This window comes from Oryx dammah, unplaced genomic scaffold (genome assembly GCF_014754425.2).
Source record: "Oryx dammah isolate SB20612 unplaced genomic scaffold, SCBI_Odam_1.1 HiC_scaffold_4, whole genome shotgun sequence".
In the NCBI taxonomy this organism is placed as follows: Eukaryota; Metazoa; Chordata; class Mammalia; order Artiodactyla; family Bovidae; genus Oryx; species Oryx dammah.
Genome location: NW_024070188.1, coordinates 74,864,804 through 74,886,277, shown reverse-complemented (window position 1 = coordinate 74,886,277; position 21,474 = coordinate 74,864,804). Strand labels below are relative to the sequence as shown.

Sequence of the window (21,474 nt, the reverse complement as noted above, 5' to 3'; positions counted from 1 at the left end):
CTGAAACATCTTTTGGCTCCTGGCTCCGTGATGAAGTTGGAAAGCATCACTTCTCATGTAGTTGGCTAGTTCTGCCCCAGGAGAGCCTTTCCAGTCCCTTTGGGGTGTCTGTCTCAGCTGTTTGTCTGGTACATGTTGTCTCTATTAAGGGGGAAGGTAATCGGGAGGCTGGCTTGGAGGAACACTGTCAGGGCTCATGTAATTATCTGGGGAAGAAAAATTCCTTAATTGTAAGACTTTGCCAAGTGAACATTTATTCAATATGTCAGCTCATCACTGCACACACAAATGTTAACCGGTCTGACTGCTTTGAAAAATTGTCTTTGCAATCTTTATTGTAAAATACGTAAGCAACATGATGTATGATTGAACATATTAACTAGCTTTAAACTAGCAGGGTCCTTTCACATAAACAGAGATGCCCACACAGGCTTGAGTAAACAGATGACATTCACTGTGGTGAGCCCGGGCAAAGGTTTGCGGCCCTGACCACACCACGAGAAATATTTAAGTTTAGCGGATTTGTTACATAAACACTCTAACCTCAAACTCAGTCTGGGCAATTACATTGCTCTCCTCTGAGCTCTGCCTTGCCAAAACAGAAGAGGCAAGGGTTCAATCTCCTTCTAACCTTGGGAGGAAATGTGATTGACAATGTATCTGAAAGTTTGTATTTTTTAAGGCATTTCAGGAGGCTTAAATACAGATCTGGGGTGCTAAAGAGAAAGGGAATCTAACCACTGAGTGAGATTTTATCAAAACAAACTCAAAAGCATGAGTATAAACTCCCCTTGGCAGATGGTGGAAAGCCATCCTCCAGTTGGTCCCTCCCTCCGGCACCATTTCGATGGCACCCCTCCCACTTGGATCATCCTTGTTAATCCAGGAGTCTAGTGTGAGGCTTCGCCTGGGTAGGCAATCAATCTATCCTGGATTATTAGACAAGAGTCTGGGATGAAAGATCCTGAATTTGATCAGCTTCAGGTATTTCTTCATTGTCCACTGAATATTCCTTAGAGATCTGTGGTTCCCGAGATGGTTTAAGGATTAGACGTGGGGGAGCTTAGAAACCTAGAGAAGCCACAACTGAGGAAGGGAGGAGAGAGGTGCCATGAAAAAAACAAAACTAACTCCTTGGCTCTAAAGGGGTATCAGGAATTGAGAGGGCTGTCAGGGTGATGCAAAACACACAGGTGGGGCCACCACAGGCCGGGAGATGGACTATCTAAGAAATGTGTACTCATCCTTTCAACAAGGTGCTAAGCAAGGTGTTAAGCACCAGCTAGGCACAACGGTGATACATGAATGAAGTTTGGTCACTTACCAATGAGTTGAGTAACACCACTTACCATTACCACTGTTTTAGGAAAACCATACAGAAAAACCTGTAATTTCATGGAAGTGGCATTAATGGCTGCCCTTAGTCACTAGTCCCCAGAACTACGCCACAAGCTGAGGCCGTGTGCACTGTGGGAGGACCAGGTCAGGGGGAGCCTGGGTTGTCAGGGGCAGCATCTAAAGCCATGTGGGGGACTTTGACCCCAAAGAAGGGCAAGGGTAGACGCTCAGGAGCTGGCCCAGGGGGTGGGGTTGCTAACCAGGCTGTACATTGACATAGCACTCTACACTTTCCAGAGCTTCGTGGCTCTCATCCGAGTTAGACTGGGGAGGGGTCCAGTGACAGGTGCTGCTGGGCTACAACCTGAACAAGAACCTCAGAAGCAGACCAGGAGCCTTGGAGCAGGGACGCTTAGGGACGGGCCAGAGCACGGATGCAGACGTAGTCACATCCCAGAGCAGCAGAGCGGGCCCCAGAATTTCATCCAGTCCCTGGGAGTCATCAGCTTTTTGGTGCCATGGATCCCTTAAATAGTCAGATGAAGTCTGTGTATCTCGTCTCAGAGTATGTTTAAACGCCACATGATTAGAATGCAGACCACACAATAGAAATGCAATTATTAAAATATTGAAATGGTAATCAAATTTGATTACAGCAATATATGTAATTCTTTACACATGAAATAACAGGATAGTGGCACAATTAATCACAGTCATGTTGTTCGATAATGTGCTGCTGTGATGGGTCTAAATGCTACTGTGAATATCTGCAGAAACTATAATAGTAGAACATTAGTGATTTCTACTGAGACAGTCACAAGGACTGTGAACACAGCTGTGGTTTGCTGCTGACATTCACAATCGAAGGAAATGCTACAGTACAGTTAGAGGTTAGTGAATACAAACAAACATATGTTTTCCCCATCCAAGTTCACAGACTCCTGAATTTCAGCACTCTCCTTTGTTTCAAGTGTAGCTATCAGGGCTTTTTTGGGCTTCCCAGGTGGTACTAGGGGTAAATAGTCTGCTTGCTAATGCAGGAATGTAAGAGACATGGGTTTGATGCCCTGAGGATGGTGTAGCATCCCACTCCAGTATTCTTGCCTGGAGAATCTCATGGACAGAGTAGCCTGGTGGGCTACAGTCCATAGGGTTGCAAAGAGCTGGAGACGACTGAAGCGACTTCACACGCCCACTGAGCTTTTTTGACTCTCTATCCATGGCTATGTTAGATTTCAAGCAATTAGTGAAGATCTGATTACTGATAAACTATCCCACAGCAATGCTTGACTTTTTTGGTGAATGTGGATTATAGGTTTGTACTTACTTTTTACTCCTTTGTACATATACATTTATACAAAAGTGAAAGTGTTAAGTCACTCAGTCATGTCCAACTCTGTGATAGTAGCCTGCCAGGCTCCTCCATCCATGGCATTCTCCAGGCAAGAATACTGGAGTGGGTTGCCATTCCCGTCTCCAGGGGATCTTCCTGACCCAGGGATCGAACCCGGGCCTCCTGCATTGCAGGCAGATTCTTTACCATCTGAGCCACAAAAGTAACATGCAAATATGTGGATGTGGCCTTTCCTAGGGACTTCCCAGGTGGCTCGGATGGTAAAGAAAAGCCTGCAATGTCTGACTGAACGGGCTGGCTAATTACCTTGCTGCTACGTTTCTGAGTTCCCAGTCATCTCTCCCCTGCTTTATGTTAATCTCTATAGCGTCTTCCTCTGTCAGCTTTCAGAGGCTCCTTCTGGTCGGGGTCTTAACCTTTGCAGGTGTTACTTCAGGATGCTGAGCAGAGAGGGAGCAAGACCACATGTCTGTGTGCCACGGTGAGTCCCTGGGGCTCTCACATTTCTGGTCTGTTAACAGTTTCTTATATTTCAGTTACAGAGGCAGAGAGAAGTCAGGGTCTGCCCTTCTCGTGACGGTTTCTAAATGCCACTATGCCAAAGGTCATGTGATTTTTTTATTTTCTGTCATGCCTTGGCCTCAGAAGAGTTGGTAGGTAACTAGCTCTTTTCTACAATAACATCTTCTCCTGCCCGTGGATGCCTTGAGTCACCATGAGATGATAAGCCCATTAATTAACCTGACAAAGACCTTTCTTCGCAGTGGAGACTGCTTATCACTCAGCAGGAGTGCCTCCTAGTAGGGTTGGTGCACAAAAGGAAACAATCCATCGGGACATGAGTTATGGCATCTCGAGGAGTGAAGCCCACGTGACGGGAGAACTGCAGCATTCCCAGCCACACCTGGAGCACACATCCTTCAGTGTGCGTGAAGCTCTCCCACATCTGTGTTCAGGACGCTTTTGTCCCCCTCCTTTGTTTTTTTTTTTTTTTTTTTTTTTTAATGAATTGGTGACTTGCTTAGTGAAAGTGGGTAAGGAAAGAAGTCTCCAGCCTATAGTCCTCAGAATATAGGTTTGTAAGATTATTTTCTTTCTAAAACATTTTCAAAAGCAGAAATGGAAACTTTAAATGGCAGAGGAAAAGAATAAGCAGAAGGGAACTGCTTAAAAATCACTTCAAAAGTGGCTTCCCTGGTGGGCCAAGCGGTTGAGAAGCCACCTGCCAATTGCAGGGAACGTGAGTTCGATCCCTGGTCGGGGAAGATCCCACATGATGTGGAGCGGCTTAGCCCGTGCACCACAGCTACCGAGGCCTCAGCTCTGCAGCAGGAGAAGCCACAGCAATGAGAAGCCCGAGCACCGCGATGGAGAGCAGCCACGAAGAGCAGCCCCCGCTTGCCACCACTACAGAAAGCCTGGGGGCAGCACTGAAGACTCAGCATAACCAAAAATAAATAAATAAACCTCAAAAAAAAAGAAAAAGAAAGAAAGGCTTCGCTTTGAAAGAAAGGCTGTTTACTGGGCACATTCATACAGAGAACGAGCTGGCTGAATCCTCATCATCTTGAAATAGGTTTATATACCAGAGATAACCAGTTCATTGGCTATCTGGAGAAGCAGACACTCAAATAAAAAACAGGACAGAGAGGTGGGTGGGGAGGATGGCAATGGGACTGTGACACTTTAGAAACACGAAGCAAAATTATTCTCAGGGCAGTCTTTGCATGGGGAGGCTTTTTAGTTATTCAACAGTGCTTTGGAACAAATCAAACTGCACATAAAGATACACTATGGGCAGAGCAGCTAACAAGCAGGGTCACTGAGAGTACAGTGCAAGAACATACAGGATCTGATGGCAAAAAGACTTTTGCAGGATGTGCCTGTGGGACATTTAAGATATTTATGGTTACTATTTTACTTATACTGCTTAGAGGACAATCACTGCTTGTTTATTCCTGAATCCTTGGTTTTGTCTTAACTTTTATATAATTTTATATTATTGTAGGAAAAAAATGGAAACAGGAAAGGGTCAGGAACTCCCGGGAGGGGAGAAACAGGCCATAGAACATTCTTTAGCCCAATTTAAGGGTGAGACAAATGGAAAAACATTTGCCAACCACACAACCTTGAAGAGTCACTTCTCTTGCCCTATAGGCCTTTGGGAGCTTAACAGCCATTGAGATTCACTCAACGGTGGAAGAAACTAGCATAAACCCATTAGATTTTAGGTAAGTGATGTAAACTTCACTGACACTCAAAAGTCATTCTGGATATAAAATGCACTTTGTTCCAAAGGATATCTGATCTGCCAGCGGTCAGAAGATTTCATAATTGACCTGATATTTCTCTGTCTGTTATTTTCCCCTTGTTATGTTTATAAAGCTTTGGTTGCATTGATAATTTTCCAGGAAATCGGTGTCAGGTAACAACCCCACCATGAATAGCTACCTCTAGAGAGCAGGGAGTTTTATCTGGCGCTGAAAACATGCTGGTTGGTTTTCTACATACATGTTTATTTTCAGTTCAAAGACCAAATAGAAAACTCCATCGTGGAAAATGTTACCTGTTCGTTCACACTCTTTTAATCCCTCAGCCCCCATAAAATAAACGTTCTAAAGTGTAAGCAGTGGGCAATCATGTAAACTCTGCAGAAACAGAAAATAAATTAGTTTCTTTCAAGACTTGGGGGAGGTCCTTTTCCTGAATGCTAGACTCTGTTGCAAACAGAATCTGTCTTGAACGAAGAATAAATCTTTGGCCTATTTCACCATTTCCCCAGCATTGCGTAACAGCATATTTCAAATTCACTTTGTTCTCCAACTGCAGCAAAAAGGCAAGGAGTAGTTTGCCTTTGTGGAGCCTGAAAGACAGAAAAAAAAAAATTTTCAATGGTTTAAGAATGGCCTTTTCCTCTGGTGTCAAACTGTTCATATGTTACAGCTCTAAAGCTGAAGAATCCAAGAAAATTTGAGAGCAGATAAGTGATTCTATTCACAAGACAAGGCTGGGATCACTTGGAGTCTTCTTACTTAGGAGCAGTGGAGAATCTGATTCTGCATCACTTAGGATTGAGCCAGCATGAACATGGCAGGTTGCAGTTCTGAATTTCCAAAAAGATTTTGCTTGGGGGCCATGGCTGAAATCCTCTGACTTCTAAATTTGGGATCTACAAGTTTCTAGGATCCTGTTGAATGGGAACATCCCAAGATTTTAGATTAGGAAGCCTGTTGCCTTGGATTTCAGTTTCGCTTTAATCATAGGCTTAGAAAGCACAGTCTGAAAAATTCCTCTAGGACAAGAATGGAAGTGAGTGGATCTGGAATTTCTTACTACTGTTAAAGCTTTGCTGTTTTCTCACAAAGGATGCTAAGACTCTCTGCCACTGTAAATCCTGCAGTCTTTCAGGAAAAGAAGTGATCAAACCACATTTTAAAAAGAACAAAGAAAACACCTAAGTTAAAAAAAAAAAAAGTGTTCACCAGGAGAAATGTAAATACAAGCACTTGGCCTTTGATCTGAATTTATACATGGAGGAATTTATCTACTGGGCCAAGAGTTCAAACTCGGCTGGAATACAGCAAGCCAGCCTCCCACGGCTGAGTGCAGGGTCTGGAGCCAGAAGGATGCTTGATTAGCTTCAGAACAGAGGACCGTGATGAAGGCAGGGGACAAGGAATTCCAAATACTCCCCTAACGCCTGATTCAAGTCAGGGAAGTAAACAGAAAACAGGAGGAACGCAAGCATAACAAACATTATCAAAATGAAAATATTTTTGATGTTAGGAAGGGAAGTTTTCCTGGTGCAGACCTTGCCTCTCTGCTCAGTACCACGCCAGCCTCACATCAATGGCTCTGGAGACCCCAGACGGGAGGCACAGTGAGTCTTGGGGAGGGAAGAGGCGTGCTGTGCTGTGGGGGTGGCGGGGATGAGGGTGGGCTTGGTGGAAGACCCTTGGATTAACCACGTGACCTCTATACCAATGACTTAGTATTTAAAGGGGCTTAGAATCTGTGGTTCCATATTTTCAGAAAACTCAAAGGGTGGGTATAGAACGTCTGATTATGTATTAAAAAAAATCAGAAATGCAAGAGTGAAGGTGCAAAAGAATCAGTTGTCTGGTGTTTATTCAGTGGGGGGAAAAACAATTCTAGATGTTTACTTAATAAGACATCTTTTGGAAAATAGAACTTGCAGTGATGTGGCCACAAGACACAGACTGCTGGCTGCCGCAGGAATATGCAGGAGGCAAGAAAGGGAGTCTTTCCCAGTGCCTCTGCTGGATGGAGGGTGGCCTTGCTGGCACCTTGATTTTGGCCTGTGAGTGTGTGCTAAGTCGCTTCAGTCGTGCCTGACTCTGTGCAACCCTATGGACTATAGCCCGCCAGTCTCCTCCATCCGTGGAATTTCCCAGGCAAGAATACTGGCGTGGGTGGCCATTTCTTTCTCCAAGGGAACTTCCTGACCCAGGGATGGAGTCATCATCTCTTACATCTCTTGCATTGGCAGGCGGGTTAATGACTTGTATCAACCAGGAAGCTCCAGATTTCAGCCCACTAATACTGATTTCAGACTTCTAGTCTCTAGAACCACAAAAGGATATGTTTCTGGTATTTAAAACCACCAAGTATCTGCTATAGCAGTCTTTGGGGATAAAAGACGCATGCACAGGCACACACACACATCTCATAGAGGAAACGAGTTGCTCTCTCTTCTTTCTAACTAAGAAAATTTCAGACGGTAAAGAATCCGCCTGCGATGTGGGAGACCTGGGTTCGATCCCTGAGTTTGGGAAGATCCCCTGGAGGAGGGAATGGCAATCCACTCTAGTAGTCTTGCCTGGAGAATCCCCATGGACAGAGGAGCCTGGCGGGCTACAGTCCATGGGGTTGCAAAGAGTCGGACGTGACCAAGTGCTAAGCACACACACTTATATCAATTACTGGTAATAACACTTGGCTCTTGGCTTTTCTTTGCTGAAAACCATCTTTTATTAGTTCCCATTGTTGAATGATAGAGGTTAAAGTTATATATGCTACCAATGTGACTTTAAAATAAAAATGAAAATTCAGCCTCAATAGTATTTGTGAAGTTGATGCTGACATATTTTGACAATTTTTAAAAGCTGAGGGTGACTAATTTAGAATCTTTTGCATCATGATTTGTTTGAGATTTGCTTTTGAATTGAGGAGAATTAACTCTGCATCTCTTATTAGTTAAGGTGTCTAACAGTCACTGGGTGCTTATTAACCAGTCTGAAGGTCTGACTGAAAAATGGCTTCAGTGAAATGGAGAGAATTTCAGGTTCATAGCATTTAGTTAAAACTTTTCCTCTACTTTACAAGTTCTAACCCTTTAAAATCAAGTAGTCAATTATAACTAATGTCATAACTGAAACTTTTCTTTTTTCATTGACCAGGAATTTCTTATATATTAGCCTCATATAGACGGAGAAGGCAATGGCACCCCACTCTAGTACTCTTGCCTGGAAAATCCCATGGATGGAGGAGCCTGGAAGGTTGTAGTCCATGGGGTCACTGAGGGTCGGACACGACTGAGCAATTTCACTTTCACTTTTCACTTTCATGCACTGGAGAAGGAAATGGCAACCCACTCCAGTGTTCTTGCCTGGAGAATCCCAGGGATGGGGGAGCCTGGTGGGCTGCCGTCTATGAGGCAGCACAGAGTCGGACATGACTGAAGCGACTTAGCAGCAGCAGCAGCCACATATAGATTTAAAGTTATTAGAAAAATCATGTTTCCAGAGTTTTCAGAAATACTATTTCCGTGCCTTATTTAAAAAAAAAGATTATTAGACCCCCTGCTCCCCAGGAAAAGTTTCCTTTAAAAGTGAATTAATTAAGAATCTCACAGCTGTCAAGCTTCAAAACATTCCCCTTCAGTTAGAGAGGGGAGAGTTAATTATCACCATCTTTCAGAGATGTTACAGATGTCATCTTAGATTTAATTATCACAATCTTTTATGTAAGCAGCTTGGGCTTCCAGCCTGTTTTGGCGCCTGCCTGGGAGTGGAAAACAGGGGCTTACTCTACTACAAAGATGGATTCACGTGAGGAACTGAAGACCTTTTTCTTGAAACACAATGATGAGGAACAATTTTTGAGCTGCTTCTTGAAAAGACAGTTTCAGGATTAAAATCATAAAGTTCAGGAGCAACCCTAAGAAACCCCAAAACTCTATGGTCTACAGTCTGGGGATAAGAAACTCTGTCCACAGAAGGCTTGCAGGCAGCAGCCAATCAAGATTAATTTATGATTATTAAATATCACTGAAACTTTCTGCTCCGAAGAGAGTTTGGGGAAGAAAATGAAGTGGTATTAATATTATACTGCTTTCTGCATGTGTAATTCAAGAAAAACAATGAGAGCAGGACCAGAGTCAATTTGATTCCATACTAATCAAAACTTTGCACATCAGAATGAGGTAAGGGAGTGTCTGAATCCTTCAGGAAATCTGCCAGGCTTTCTTGAATTCATTTGAATCCTGCCAAGACTCAGAAATATGATAAAGATTCAAAACAAGAAATCCAAAGGAGGAGGAGAGTCAAACCCTCAAAGTCAGTCATCATCTAACAAAAGACTGATCAGTAATGTCACAGGATCAGTTTCACTGGGACAAACAACTTATTTTAATTAGTTCCATTTGGTAACATCCAAAAGAATGAATCATGCCCTTATTCTGACAATGGCAAAAGCAAGACAGGGCAAGTTTGGACAGGAGAAGCAAGAACTCAAATTGTGGTGGTTTCTTGACACCTCTTGACTGTAGGAAGTCTCACCCTTTCCTGGAAGGTGAGATGAACAGGGAAGGAGAGAAAGTGGAAGGGAAGAAAGGAGAAGCTTCTTCCATATGGGATATGTCATGTCTGGAACACATTTTACAAAGAGTAAGAAGAGCAATGCTCTGCAGCTGAGTCCACAGAAAGATCTGGAGTCTGAACACCGTGTGGGCAAAGCAACCCACTGAACATTTCCTCTCCCCAAATATGCCCAAATCTGAGTTATCATTCAAGCTTTAAAAGCTTTATCATTTAAGCTTTTTATTTTATGCATTTTAATAGCCAAAGACCTCTGACTGTTAGTCTGTGGGTTCATTGTTCTAAGGAGACCCCGAGAGGGAATGTTTGCTTTGAACAGTGGTTTTCTCTTACTGGATCGTCTGCAATTATTCAGGCAGGGTCAAGTGATGGGTTTTGAACTACTGCCCACCAAGCCGACAACAGGGTTTGGCAATTCACATCAAAGAAAGAAGTCTTGGATAAGTGAGTGGGAAAAGCCATTCAAAGAGAGAGTTAAGAGGTAGCTCTAGTATACTTTGAAAAGAATTTTGACAAAATCATAGCTTTTAATACTGAAATAATTATCTTTTGTTATTAAAAAAAATTCACCCGGTTATCCCCAAATCATCAGTCTGTTCAAAGAACTGGTTATCATCTTTCAGAACGGGCCAAAATTCATTTATCCCATGAAAATGGTTTGTTTTGGGGCAGAAATGATGGGGTGAAACCAAGAGTAAGAGGATCTAGGTTGAGTCTTGGCTTTGGTACTTATCAGCTGTGCAACCTGAGCAAGTGGCTGACGTTTCTGGGCCAGAGTTTCCATAACTCTGACTTAACGCTACTACCCATTGCATGGTGTTGGGGCCAGCGTGACAAGTGACTGGGGATGGTGAAGCACTTCCCACAGCTGTGGAACAAAAGGTAGGGCTGAGAGTGGAAAGGCAATACGATTCCCCTGCCGTCTGGTGAATCAGGGTCATCCCTTGGCTTCCCCCCTCAGTGACCACAGGAAGGATCTAACTTCTCGGGACAACATCTGCCTGCAAGGGGTATTTAGCACAATGCCTGGCCCATTGGAGGGAATCCCCACAGGCCAGTGTCCTGACCCCAAACCTCTGCTCAGTCCTTCCTTAAAGTTCAAAGGGACACTTGTCAAGGGAACGAGGACACCAGGGTTTCAGTGTAGGTGCAGGGGAAGCTGAGCACGTGCTGTCTGGCATTACCTGAGTCTTAGCTGCAATAATTAAGGAGTAATCAGGTTTACATGACCTATGTGGAGAACAAATAAAAATGGACCAAGAGACTGAAAAAGAACTGTCCCAGAGAGAGAAAAGAACTGCACATTCTTGTTCTGGAGTAAAACAATTAAGTGGCAGAAATGTGGTATGATGGGTTGACATGACAAGAGAGATTAGTCTGGACAGGGTCAACACAAAGTTTAAGAGAAATGATACTGTGATTTTCCCCAAGGCCTGGCTGGGAAACCCCAGGCTTTCACACACACACACACATGCACCATTGTATCAAAAGACCAAAAGAACTGTTGTCATCAAAGCTCAAGTTTATGGGTTTCTCTGTTAAATCAGCCTCCCTTAGTTCATTTTCTGCAGTTTTTTTCATCAGTAATGACAAGGATATGAAGTGTGGTTGTGGTTAAAACTAAATAGAGCTCTCACGCCTCAGCAAAAAACACACATGGACAACCCCGAACACCACACACACAGCCCAAATCCCAAACTTCGTATTAATTTGTCTTTTACCTTGCTCATCCTAGCCTGTCTTCAGTGTAACAGTAACAGAGACTTAACAAAAACCAAAAACAAACAAATTCCCCATGTTGACTACTGACAGTGAAACAACGAACGAGGCTTCTCATGTGGCTCAGTGGTAAAGAATCCACCTGCTAAGCAGGAGACACAGGTTCAATCCCTGGGTCAGGAAGATCCCCTGGAGAAGAGAATGGCTTCCCACTCTAGTATTTTTGCTCAGAGAATCCCATGGACAGAGGAGCCTGGCGGGCTATAGTCCATGGAATCTCAAAAGAGTTGGACACGACTAAGAGACTATACAACAAACACAACAACAGGTGAAACAAACAAAAGTTGAGAGTCCCATGTGACTGCTTAACTCAGGGACATAACTCAACTCAGGGCATAACTCAGGGACAACTGGAAAGAAGGGTCTTCAGGTCAAACAACCTCATCAGGAAGGCTCAGAATATGCTGCCAAGAGGGAAGGGTACTGGGCTAAGGACCAGGAACTGGAGAGAGTGGGAGAAGGAATGGGGTGTTGGGGGAAAAGAAAGCATCTTGAGAATACGCTGAGGATGTGTTTGATATATGGGTGGGGAAAAGCAGCTCCAGGTCTCTTAACTTCTGATGGAGAGTTTTCCAGGGAGGAGAACTGGGAGGGTGTTCTTCATGATGGGAAGCCAGGGCAGAAGTCAGCAGGTATGGTCGTAGGACAGAGGGGCAGACGTGAATGAGACCAAAGCCCCACACTCCCTCCTGCTTGGGCTGCCTAAGCCAGCTCCAAGGCAAGCCCAACCCTCTACACTGTGTGGCTGCTGAGTCATCAAGGACTCTCATTTCTGCTGCCCTGTCCTTTCCTGTGACTCACAGGACCCTTTGAGCTCGATCTGTCCCATCTCTGAACCTTTCCAGTGTAATAAGAGCCCAACCACCTGCTGTGTGAGAGTGCTGTGAGTTACACTGTATCCTCCAAAGGTACGCTGAAGTCCTGACGCAGTACCTAGGACAGGGCCTTTAACTGGAAATAGGGTCTTAGCAGATAAAATCAAGTTAAGATGAGGTCAGTAAGGTGGTTTGCCATTCAATGTGCCTAGTGTCTTTTTAGGAAGAGACAGGGAGGAGCAGAGGGATGACGAGGATGGATGGCCACCAGAAGCTAGGAAGAGGCCAGCAAGGATTTTGCCAGAATCTGAATGCATGGCCTTTGGATGACACCTTGACTTTGGACCTCTCACCTCCAGAACTGTGGGAGCATAAACATCTGTTGTTTGAGTCGCCCAGTTCTGACACTGTTATGGCAACCCTGGAGAGAAACGCGCCAGGAGTCCTTGACCACATGCTTCTAACTCTGGACTAAGAGATGTGCGGTAGAAGGTACAGTTGGTGGAGGTGATGACAGCAGATATTAGTTCTAATTCTAGAAAAAGAGTAATGAGTTTACAGGACTCCTTTGACAGGGCAAGAGACGTCTTAAACAAATCTATACTCAGAGATGGTGTGATTGACTTTCATTGGAATTGAATCCAGGCAAACCAAGGAGCTGCCCATCTAAAAACATATCCATACTCAGGAGTGACCCCAGTCATGACTATAGCTAGGTAGGGGTTCACAGTAACCAAGTGAGGAAATTACATATTAGACCATTTGTGTAAGAAATATAAGAAAAATAAAACAAAAAGAGATCTGAACTAGGGAAAAAAGAAAGCAAAGAAAGGAAAAGGAAAAAGCCCAAGAGCTTACCTGAATCGGGTCCTGTGAAAATCTCGCTCACTCAGAACAAGCCTTTGACCTGCTCTGTTTCTGTATCGAGATCTATGTCGTAGAAGCAGGGCCGAGTCGGCAGTCCTGGCATGGTGCTCATCTGGGGGAGAGAATGGGAGATTACATCATTAAGCCATGCTGCACTGTGATCACTCCAGACAATGTCCATCCAATGACAGAAATTAACTCTATAATTCAGTGCAGTCCCATGTAACTTTGGGTTATAAATACACATATCATTTTATATCCACCATCTGCTATTTCAATCTTTGTTCAAGGAAAGGAAATCCTCCCATGGTCCCACAAGACACCATAACTCCCAAACAGTGACCTGTGAACCTTTTTTTTCTAAGTCAAATCTCGATGATGAAGCCTAACGAAGATGAGCCCTTCTGGCTGAAGGGGACAGTGGCTGTGAATGGGACCAATGACAGCCTGCTGACCACCCCCAGACACATTTTGGTAAAATCGCTAACTCTTGGAGCATAGTTTGAAAACTCCTGTTCTCCAACTGGTCTACTTTACCAGCTAGAACTGTTGTTTATTGAGAACTTACTATGTGCCAGGTATTGTACAAGCACTTTACTTTTTTATTACTTTTTTTTTTTTCCTTTTTGGCTGCACTTAGCTGCCCAACCAGGGAGAGAATCTGTGTCTGCTGCAGTGCACGTGTGGAGTCCTAACCACTGGACTGAAGGGGAATTCTCAATGCTTTACTTTTTTCCATCATTCCCCAAACCCTATGAAGTAGGTACTTTTATAATTTCCATGTTACAAGGAACATAATGGAAGGTCAGAGGTGTGAAGTCATTTGCCCAAGGCTGCAAAGGTAATAGGGGCTTCCCTGGCAGCTCAGTTGGTAAGGAATCCGCCGGCCATGCAGGAGACCCAGGTTCAATCCCTGGGTCAGGAAGATCCCCTGGAGAAGGAAATGGCAACCCACTCCAGTATTCCTGCCCGGAAAATCCCATGGACAGAGGAGCCTGGCGGGCTAGTCCATGGGGTCACAAGAGGTGGACATGACTTAGCGACTAAGCCAGCACCACACAAGTAATAAACAGTAAAATGAGATATTGAATTCCATACCTGTAATCTCGAATTACTCATTTAAACACCACTACCACCACCGTATGGGCACTTCATAGTCTTATGTGGATAACTTAAGTTCCCCATTACCATTAGAAGTAGGCACTAATTTTAACCTCACTTTACTGATGAAAACAGAGGATGTGTGCATGCTAAGTTGTTTCAGTTGTGTCTGACTCTTTGTGACCCCATGGACTGTAACCTGCTAAGCTGCTGTGTCCATGGGATTCTCCAGGCAAGAATACTGGAGTAGGTTGCCATTTCCTCCTCCAGGGGATCATCCTGATCCAGGGATCAAACCCACGTCTCTTATGTCTCCTGCAGTGGCAGGCAGATTTTTTTACCACTAGTGCCACCTGGGAAGCCTGAATTCAGGATACTTAGGCACAAAGGATGTGCTCAAGGACACATCAGTGGTGGAGACAGAATTAAAACCAGGCCCGTGCTCCTCACCGCTATGCTGCACTGTGTCCAGATCGGTTTTGCAAAGTGCACTCTTTGTCTACCTGCACCAGCGACCCTTGGTGAGCAGGGGAAGCGGTCCAGTTCCCTCTGGTGATGCTCACACACTAAACACGCGTCTAGGAGCCAGAGTGAGGCTCCTGGAGAGTGCTCCTTATCGACTTTAACATTACCCACTTCTTCCCCACCTGGCCAAAAGTTCTCAACACGAAGGGAACCCAGATAAAGCCTCTGTCTCAGATCTCAGCTCTTTCACTCTTAAGGTCCTTTCTGCAGTGGCAGGATTCCCTATCCGCCACCCACTCTTCCCTCCTACGATGCTGACAGGTCCTTCCTACTCAAACTTGGGGGGACTGTAGACCAGTAGCATCACTATCACCCAGGAGCTTGTGGGAAATTCAGTCTCTCAGGGCCCACCCTCGGCCAGCTGAATCAGAACCTGCAATTTCGGCTCATCTCCAGGAGCTTCCTGTGCACGTGACCGTCCCAGTAGCGCTGGCTTAGTCAGTGTGGCCTAGGATGTCTCTCCCACCATTCCCCCTAGCCCTGGGACAGGGAGCTCGAAGGGAAGGGGCTGAGGAGGAGCAGTGAGGAAAGCCCTTTCAGCCTTGATGAAAGGCTGTTAGTTCTTCCTGGCGTGAGCTGCAGGTCAGGGAGGAAACCTGCGCACCTGTGGTTTCATAACCTCCAGGACTGCGTGTGTCTGAATGACAGGGGTCTACAGGCCCAGATGTAAAACACCGTGACATAGTGGCCGGCTCCTGTCCTGCTGACTGCACAGGACTGCTCTTCAGTATATTATGGGCTAAAGAGGCTTCTGAGCCACCACTGATAGCCTGTCTCCAGGAAAATGTGCTCTGGGTTTCAAGCAATGAACTACAAACAATTTCTGGCACGCAACCTGCTCGTAGGTGGGGACTTCCCGTACTTTAAAGCTTCTGGTATCCGGATGGCTACTTATCCTCCTGAGGTTTCTGTTCCTAGCAAAGGGGTAACATTTTTCTCTGGTTACTACAGTGGCTTCTCCTAGGAGAACCCAGAAAGAAACCCACGCTTAATGTTTTAGCACTGAGACATCAAACACAAAGGATGCTGGTGAGAACGGTCCATATTTTTTTCAGTTGCCTGGGCTACAAAGTCATACCAGTTACTCTACAGCAGTTTTCCTACCTAATCGCATTCTGACATGAATATTTAAAGATGCCTTTATGATCTGTGTGGGGATATGGATTTGGAAAAAGGAATCAATGTTTTATAGTTGGGGATGGACATGTACACATTGCTATATTTAAAATGGATAACCAACAAGGACCTGCTGTATAGCACACGGAACTCCACTCAATATTATATGGCAGCCTGGATGGGAGGTGAGTTTGGGGGAAACTGGATACATATGTGGGTTTCCCAGGTGGCTCAGTGGTATAGAATCCACTTGCTGATGCAGGAGTCATAGGAGATGCGGGTTCAATCCCTGGCTTGGGACGATCCCTTGGAGAAAGAAATGGCAACCTGCTCCAGTATTCCTGTCTGGAGAATCCCATGGACAGAAGAGCCTGGTGGGCTACAGCAGTCCATGGGGTTGCAAAGAGTCAGACACGACTGGGTGACTGAACATGCATGCACACGTGGATACATGTGTATGTGTGGCTGAGTCCCTTTGCTGTTCCCTTGAAACTATTGGAACACTGTTATTGCTATAACCAATTATAAAATTTGGTTATACTCCACCTCTAATTTAATTCACTCTCTAGGTTGAAGGGATCCAGGTGAGGATTCCGACCCATACGTGATGGCTGGTGCTTCTAAGGCAGCAACGCTATTCACTCCAGGGCAGAATTCAGTACGAGGCAGATCAGATCTAAATCCGTAAGAGGTGAGAAAGCCCATGAAGAACCCCGAAGGCAATGCATCTCGGGCCAAAGCGACAACGGTATCTTCTATCATGGACAACACAATTGCACTGTCCGCTTGTTCACATGCTTTTTTTACAGATGGGAAACTTCAACTCTCCGCCATTCACGTTTAGCTGGTGCCAGACCAAGATCGACAAAGACAGTGTGATTTGTGTGCTTCCTGGAGCTGAACCGCCGGCTGCACTGAATCAGCGCACGTGTCTTTAGGTCATTCTGATGCTGTCACAAAACTGGGAGCTTTTCAGAGTAGCCAAGATATTACATGCCAGGAAGTATAAAATGTCTTTCCTCTATTTTCAACTTATTTTACTCAAATGGGAGGAAAAATGAATTGTCAGAAGACTCTCGGGTTTCTTTCCAATGATGCAATAGTCACTTCCAAGAATCAAGAATCCAGTTTATTCAGGATGAACAATAGACAAGGAAGCTTGTGGAGCATGCAGAGATGGGGTGACTCCCAGCCCTGGGGACAAAACCACCTCCATTCCAGAGATTTTTAAAATAAAATTCCTGCTGAGGACTTCCCTGATGGTACAGTGGCTAAGAATCTGCCTGCCAGCTCAGGGGACATGGGTTCAATCCCCGATCGGGGAAGATCCCTCCTGTTGTGGCCCGTGCACTGCAACCCCTAGGGCCACCGTGATGAGAAGCCCGATCACTGCAACGTAAAGTAGCCCCTGCTCGCCACAAGTAGAGAAAGCCCAAACAGCATCCAAGATCCAGCACAGACAAAAATAATTAAAAAAAAAAAAAAAGACTACTAAAAAAAGAAAAAGTCCTGCTGAGCAAAGTCTGTTACCAAAGGATTGGAGCCCCCAGACAAGAGTCAGCACAGAATGACAGGAAAGAATGTGGACAGCCCTTGGGAGTTGACCTCTGGCCCCATGCCTGGGGTCAGTGGCGATCTATGTTGACTTTATTTGTGTGCCCTCTAAGAAGGCCTCCTGCTTAAAATAACCAGGGGCCACTAAATTGTACTTACTTGTCACGCTGCATTAATGGATTCTTTTACAAAGGCTGAAAAACATACGTTTTTGCCCTTCACGCCCCTAATTTTAGCCACAATGAATCTTCCAAATCTTTGATTTCGAGTTAAGCTTATTTGAGAGAAATGATGGGCTGTAGGAATAGCGTTTATGAATGTTCATTAAAACCAGTAAAGAGAAAATATTCATATACTTAAAACTTGTCATTCAGAAGTAAATGCAGAACACTCATAGAATGAGTAGAAAAATTACCCAAAAATCTGTTTCATAAAATGATAGAATCATATATACCAACCACTTAGCCAAAATGTTATCATAGTTAATTTTGTTGCACTTGTGAAATAATTTCTTTTCTGCCTTCTCCTTAAATCTACTACTTTTTCCTACTGGATAAGCCATCCAAGTTTATTTTAACTCAAAAAAAGAAATAAGCATTTTAACTCACACCTATTTTGTTCCTTCAGTTCATGACCCGAAATGGAATCCCTTCTATATCTTTCCTCCACCAAATTGATGACTGAACACACATATCATCTCATTTCAAAAATTTAAAAACAACAAAAATGACTGCAATGATTAATTACATGATGATATAATCTAAATAAAAAGATTCTTTTTGATGAAACAATAAGTCAAAAATTTAAACTATTGAGCAAAAGTATCTTCTGAATTGTAAATACAGTGCCTGACAATATTAGGCCTGTAAAAAATATATTTTAAAACAGATGAGTAACATGGAGGATGATTACAGAGTTACGTAACAAGCAGAAAGAAGCCTTCTCGAGGACTAGGCTTTTTCTTTGTTACTCCCCCCAGTGTCTTTGGATGTGAGGGGCAGAACTGTATATATCTCATGGTCGTGTGGATAATTAGACAAGCTACTCTACGATGATACACGAGGAAAAATGGCCAGTATAAATATTGAGTTAAAGGAAAGAAGAGAGGTATTTCAAGTCATGGTAATGAAGAGGAATTCCACCTGCTTGACTTGGTGGCGATGGACGCTCTGGGATTGCTTTCTGGGTTAGGTAAGAACCTCCTGCACAGCCAGTGACTGCCAGGGATGTTCTGGGTGCTTGGCGCATTTTCAGAGCGCGTTTACCTCTCCTGGTGGCCAGTGAATGCCTGTTCCTATGTGAAAGGACAGTGAGGCTTCATTCAACCCACAGTCCTTTGCTGATCACTTACCATGGAGACACCAAGGTGACCAGGACCTGGTCCCTGCTTCCAGAGGAAGAGACCATTAAAGTGGATCATTTGGGTCAAGTCACTTTCTATTTCTTGGTTAAAAAAAAAAACCCTCAAAAAATATCTTTTCATTCTTTGCGTTTTATATAAAAAGAATGAACATAATAAATGCTTAACGTCTGACTTTCAAAGACAGAAGTCAAGTTCAATGGCTGTAAAGATGACCCTACTGTGCCCAGGTATTGGGCCAGTATTACAGAGCTCAGGTGATTCCAACTTATTTCAGTGGCCTTGAATAAAAGACTGAGCAAGCACAGTTATTTCTCTCTTCTTTTGTAAAGGAAACTATAATTCTTAGGGCTAAGAAGCCTGTTCCAAACTAACTTTTCCATTAGTTTAAAAAAACCTTACTTTCAACAAAATACTTTCAAAAAGAAAGTACTTTCAATCAAGAAGTAAAAAATAATAAAAGTAAAAACCCAAGTCTTGCTCCCCTAATACTGCTTCCCAGAGGTAACCCATGTAAACAATTTCTTGTGCAAACTCCCAGGTAATTTTCTATTCTTATATAAGCCATGTGATTATATTACATGTATGTATATAGTTAAATACAGGACTTGGATAATTCCACATGTACAATTCTGAAATCTGATTCTCAGGAAGATGAAAACTTAGAAGAGGTAACTAGGGTAATTTCTAAACAAAGGAATGTGGCTGGAGAGAGGAGACTCAAGGAGAGTGGTTGCCAACACACTCTACATTTGACCCTTGAATCATGTGGGCGTTAGAGGCACGGATGTCCAGCAAGGTTGAAAATCCACGGATCATTTGTAGCTGGCCCTCAGTATCCACCGTTCCTCCCTATCCTCGGATTCAACCAATGCAGATCTTGGATTGTGTAGTACTGTCATATTTAACTGAAAAAAAGAATCTGTGTAGAAGTGGACCCGCCCTGTTCAGCCCCTGTTGTTCAAGGATCAACTGCATAATGTAAAGTCAATGGGCCCTGCCTTTCGGAAAATGAGGGATTAGGGAGAGTGCTTTAGAAGAAAGGGAAAATAAATATGAAGCAGAAGGGTCTGACTGACCCAATGTCAACAAAGGAAATGAAGAAACTGGGCAGCTTTCATGCATAAGCTAAAGAACTCCAATACTACAGCCTTTTAAGTTCAAAGACCACTCTGCACTTGAGATGTCTCCCCCTGCCCCGCCCCCACACACATACACTAAAGAATTTATTTTCCTTTTTTTGGCTCTGATTTCAAGTATGGAACCCTTAATCAGTTTTCAATTGTGGTTGCCAGGAAAGCTCCATGCTGGCTTGCCCAGTTAAGACACTGTCTTTCCTGTCCCCGTGCCTGGAAGACCAGAGGTGGCACAGTGGAACGTGCCACCTGTGGGCTTCTCTATTGTCCTCTGGGTTTATCCCCAGGCTTCCTGCATGGGCAGCTCTGGGCCACAAAGCCATACCGCGTGACATCCAGGACAAGAAAGAATGTCATCTTCATGGACTGACTCTTTATATGTTAATTATACGTTTCTCAGGTAAGAAAAAAGGGTTCATTAGATTTCCTCCTAATTTTTCTGGCTCTATAAGCAATTTTAAAACAGGCCCCTTTCTGTCAATCCTACTAATGACAATCAGCTCTGGCACTAGACCCATTAACTGAGACCTAAGTGAGAAGAGTCTTGACAGCACCTTGGACAGCAAGGAGATCAAACCAGTCCATCCTAAAGGAAACCAACCCTGAATATTCATTGTAAGGACTGTTGCTGAAGCTCCAATACTTTGGCCACTTGATGCGAAGAGCTGACCCATTGGAAAAGACCCTGATGCTGGGAAAGACTGAAGGTGGGAGAAGGGGACAACAGAGGATGAGATGGTTGGATGGCATCACTGACTCGATGGACACGAGTCTGAGTAAACTCCGGGAGAGAGCTGAGGACAGAGAAGCCTGGTGGGCTACAGCCCACAGGGTCACGAAGAGTCGGAAGTGACTTAGTTGACTACACAACAACAGAATACCAAGCAAACAAGGGCCTTTGATGACAAATATTAAGATAGAAACCTTTAGAAGTGTGATGAAAAACTGAAAACAGGTATGATTTTAAAATGAGTTCAGTCTTCATGAAAATTAAAAGAGGATTTCTCTCTCTGTGCAAGCCAAAGGAGATGATGTGAGCAGCACGAGTTCAATTCTTCCCAAGCTGCTCCTCTCTGCTGGAAATTTTGCAGTACATTCATTCACCAGCCCTCCAACGGGCAGGTTGCAGGCCAGGAGAACCTCTGCCAGCTTTGGCAAAACAAATCAATGTAATAACGTTTCATTGTTCAGAAACTCACTATTAAGTAATCAAATTCTGGTTTCTGAGAACCTCAGCTTCAGAAAACAAACTGTGCTGTTCTGGACATCTGTTTTATCCCAAGGTCCTACAGGCAATTAAATTATTCTGGAACTCTTGTAAGAAGGGAGAAGATAAAGGAGAAGGAAAGAGGAGGAGGGGGAAGGAGTGGGGGATCACGAAACCTTCCTTTACTTAGTTGAGCTGGTCTTTTCTTCAAGGAGCTTGGTGTTGAAGACATAGCTGCCCACATAATTTCCCTTTTCTTTTCAACTCCCTTCCCCTTGACCCCGGCAAAGCTCCTCCCTAGAGATAATAAGCTGCTGCAGCAGGAAAACATAGTAAGATGGGGGCAAATTGTATCCATTATTTTAAGCAAAGGAGTTGTCTTCTCTACCATTTACCAACTGGACACTTGGCTGGCTGAAGCTTGACCAGGAAACTGAATTAGGAAACAATTCACGACCACCCTGCCGTCTAATTTGGTTTTTG

At 44.1% G+C, this 21,474-nt stretch overlaps 1 protein-coding gene across 1 annotated transcript in view; it reads right to left on the bottom strand.

The window, feature by feature from the left end:
- Window positions 1-5,187: 5,187 nt before the first annotated feature.
- Window positions 5,188-21,474, bottom strand: part of MTHFD1L (methylenetetrahydrofolate dehydrogenase (NADP+ dependent) 1 like) — a 177,148-nt gene continuing 160,861 nt past the window's right edge. The window contains exons 27-28 of the mRNA XM_040238682.1: window positions 12,984-13,104; window positions 5,188-5,555 (exon numbers count right to left, since the gene is read on the bottom strand). Coding sequence (XP_040094616.1) covers window positions 13,015-13,104 — 90 coding nt within the window. The 3' untranslated portion in view covers window positions 5,188-5,555; window positions 12,984-13,014. The remainder of the gene's footprint in view (window positions 5,556-12,983; window positions 13,105-21,474) is intronic.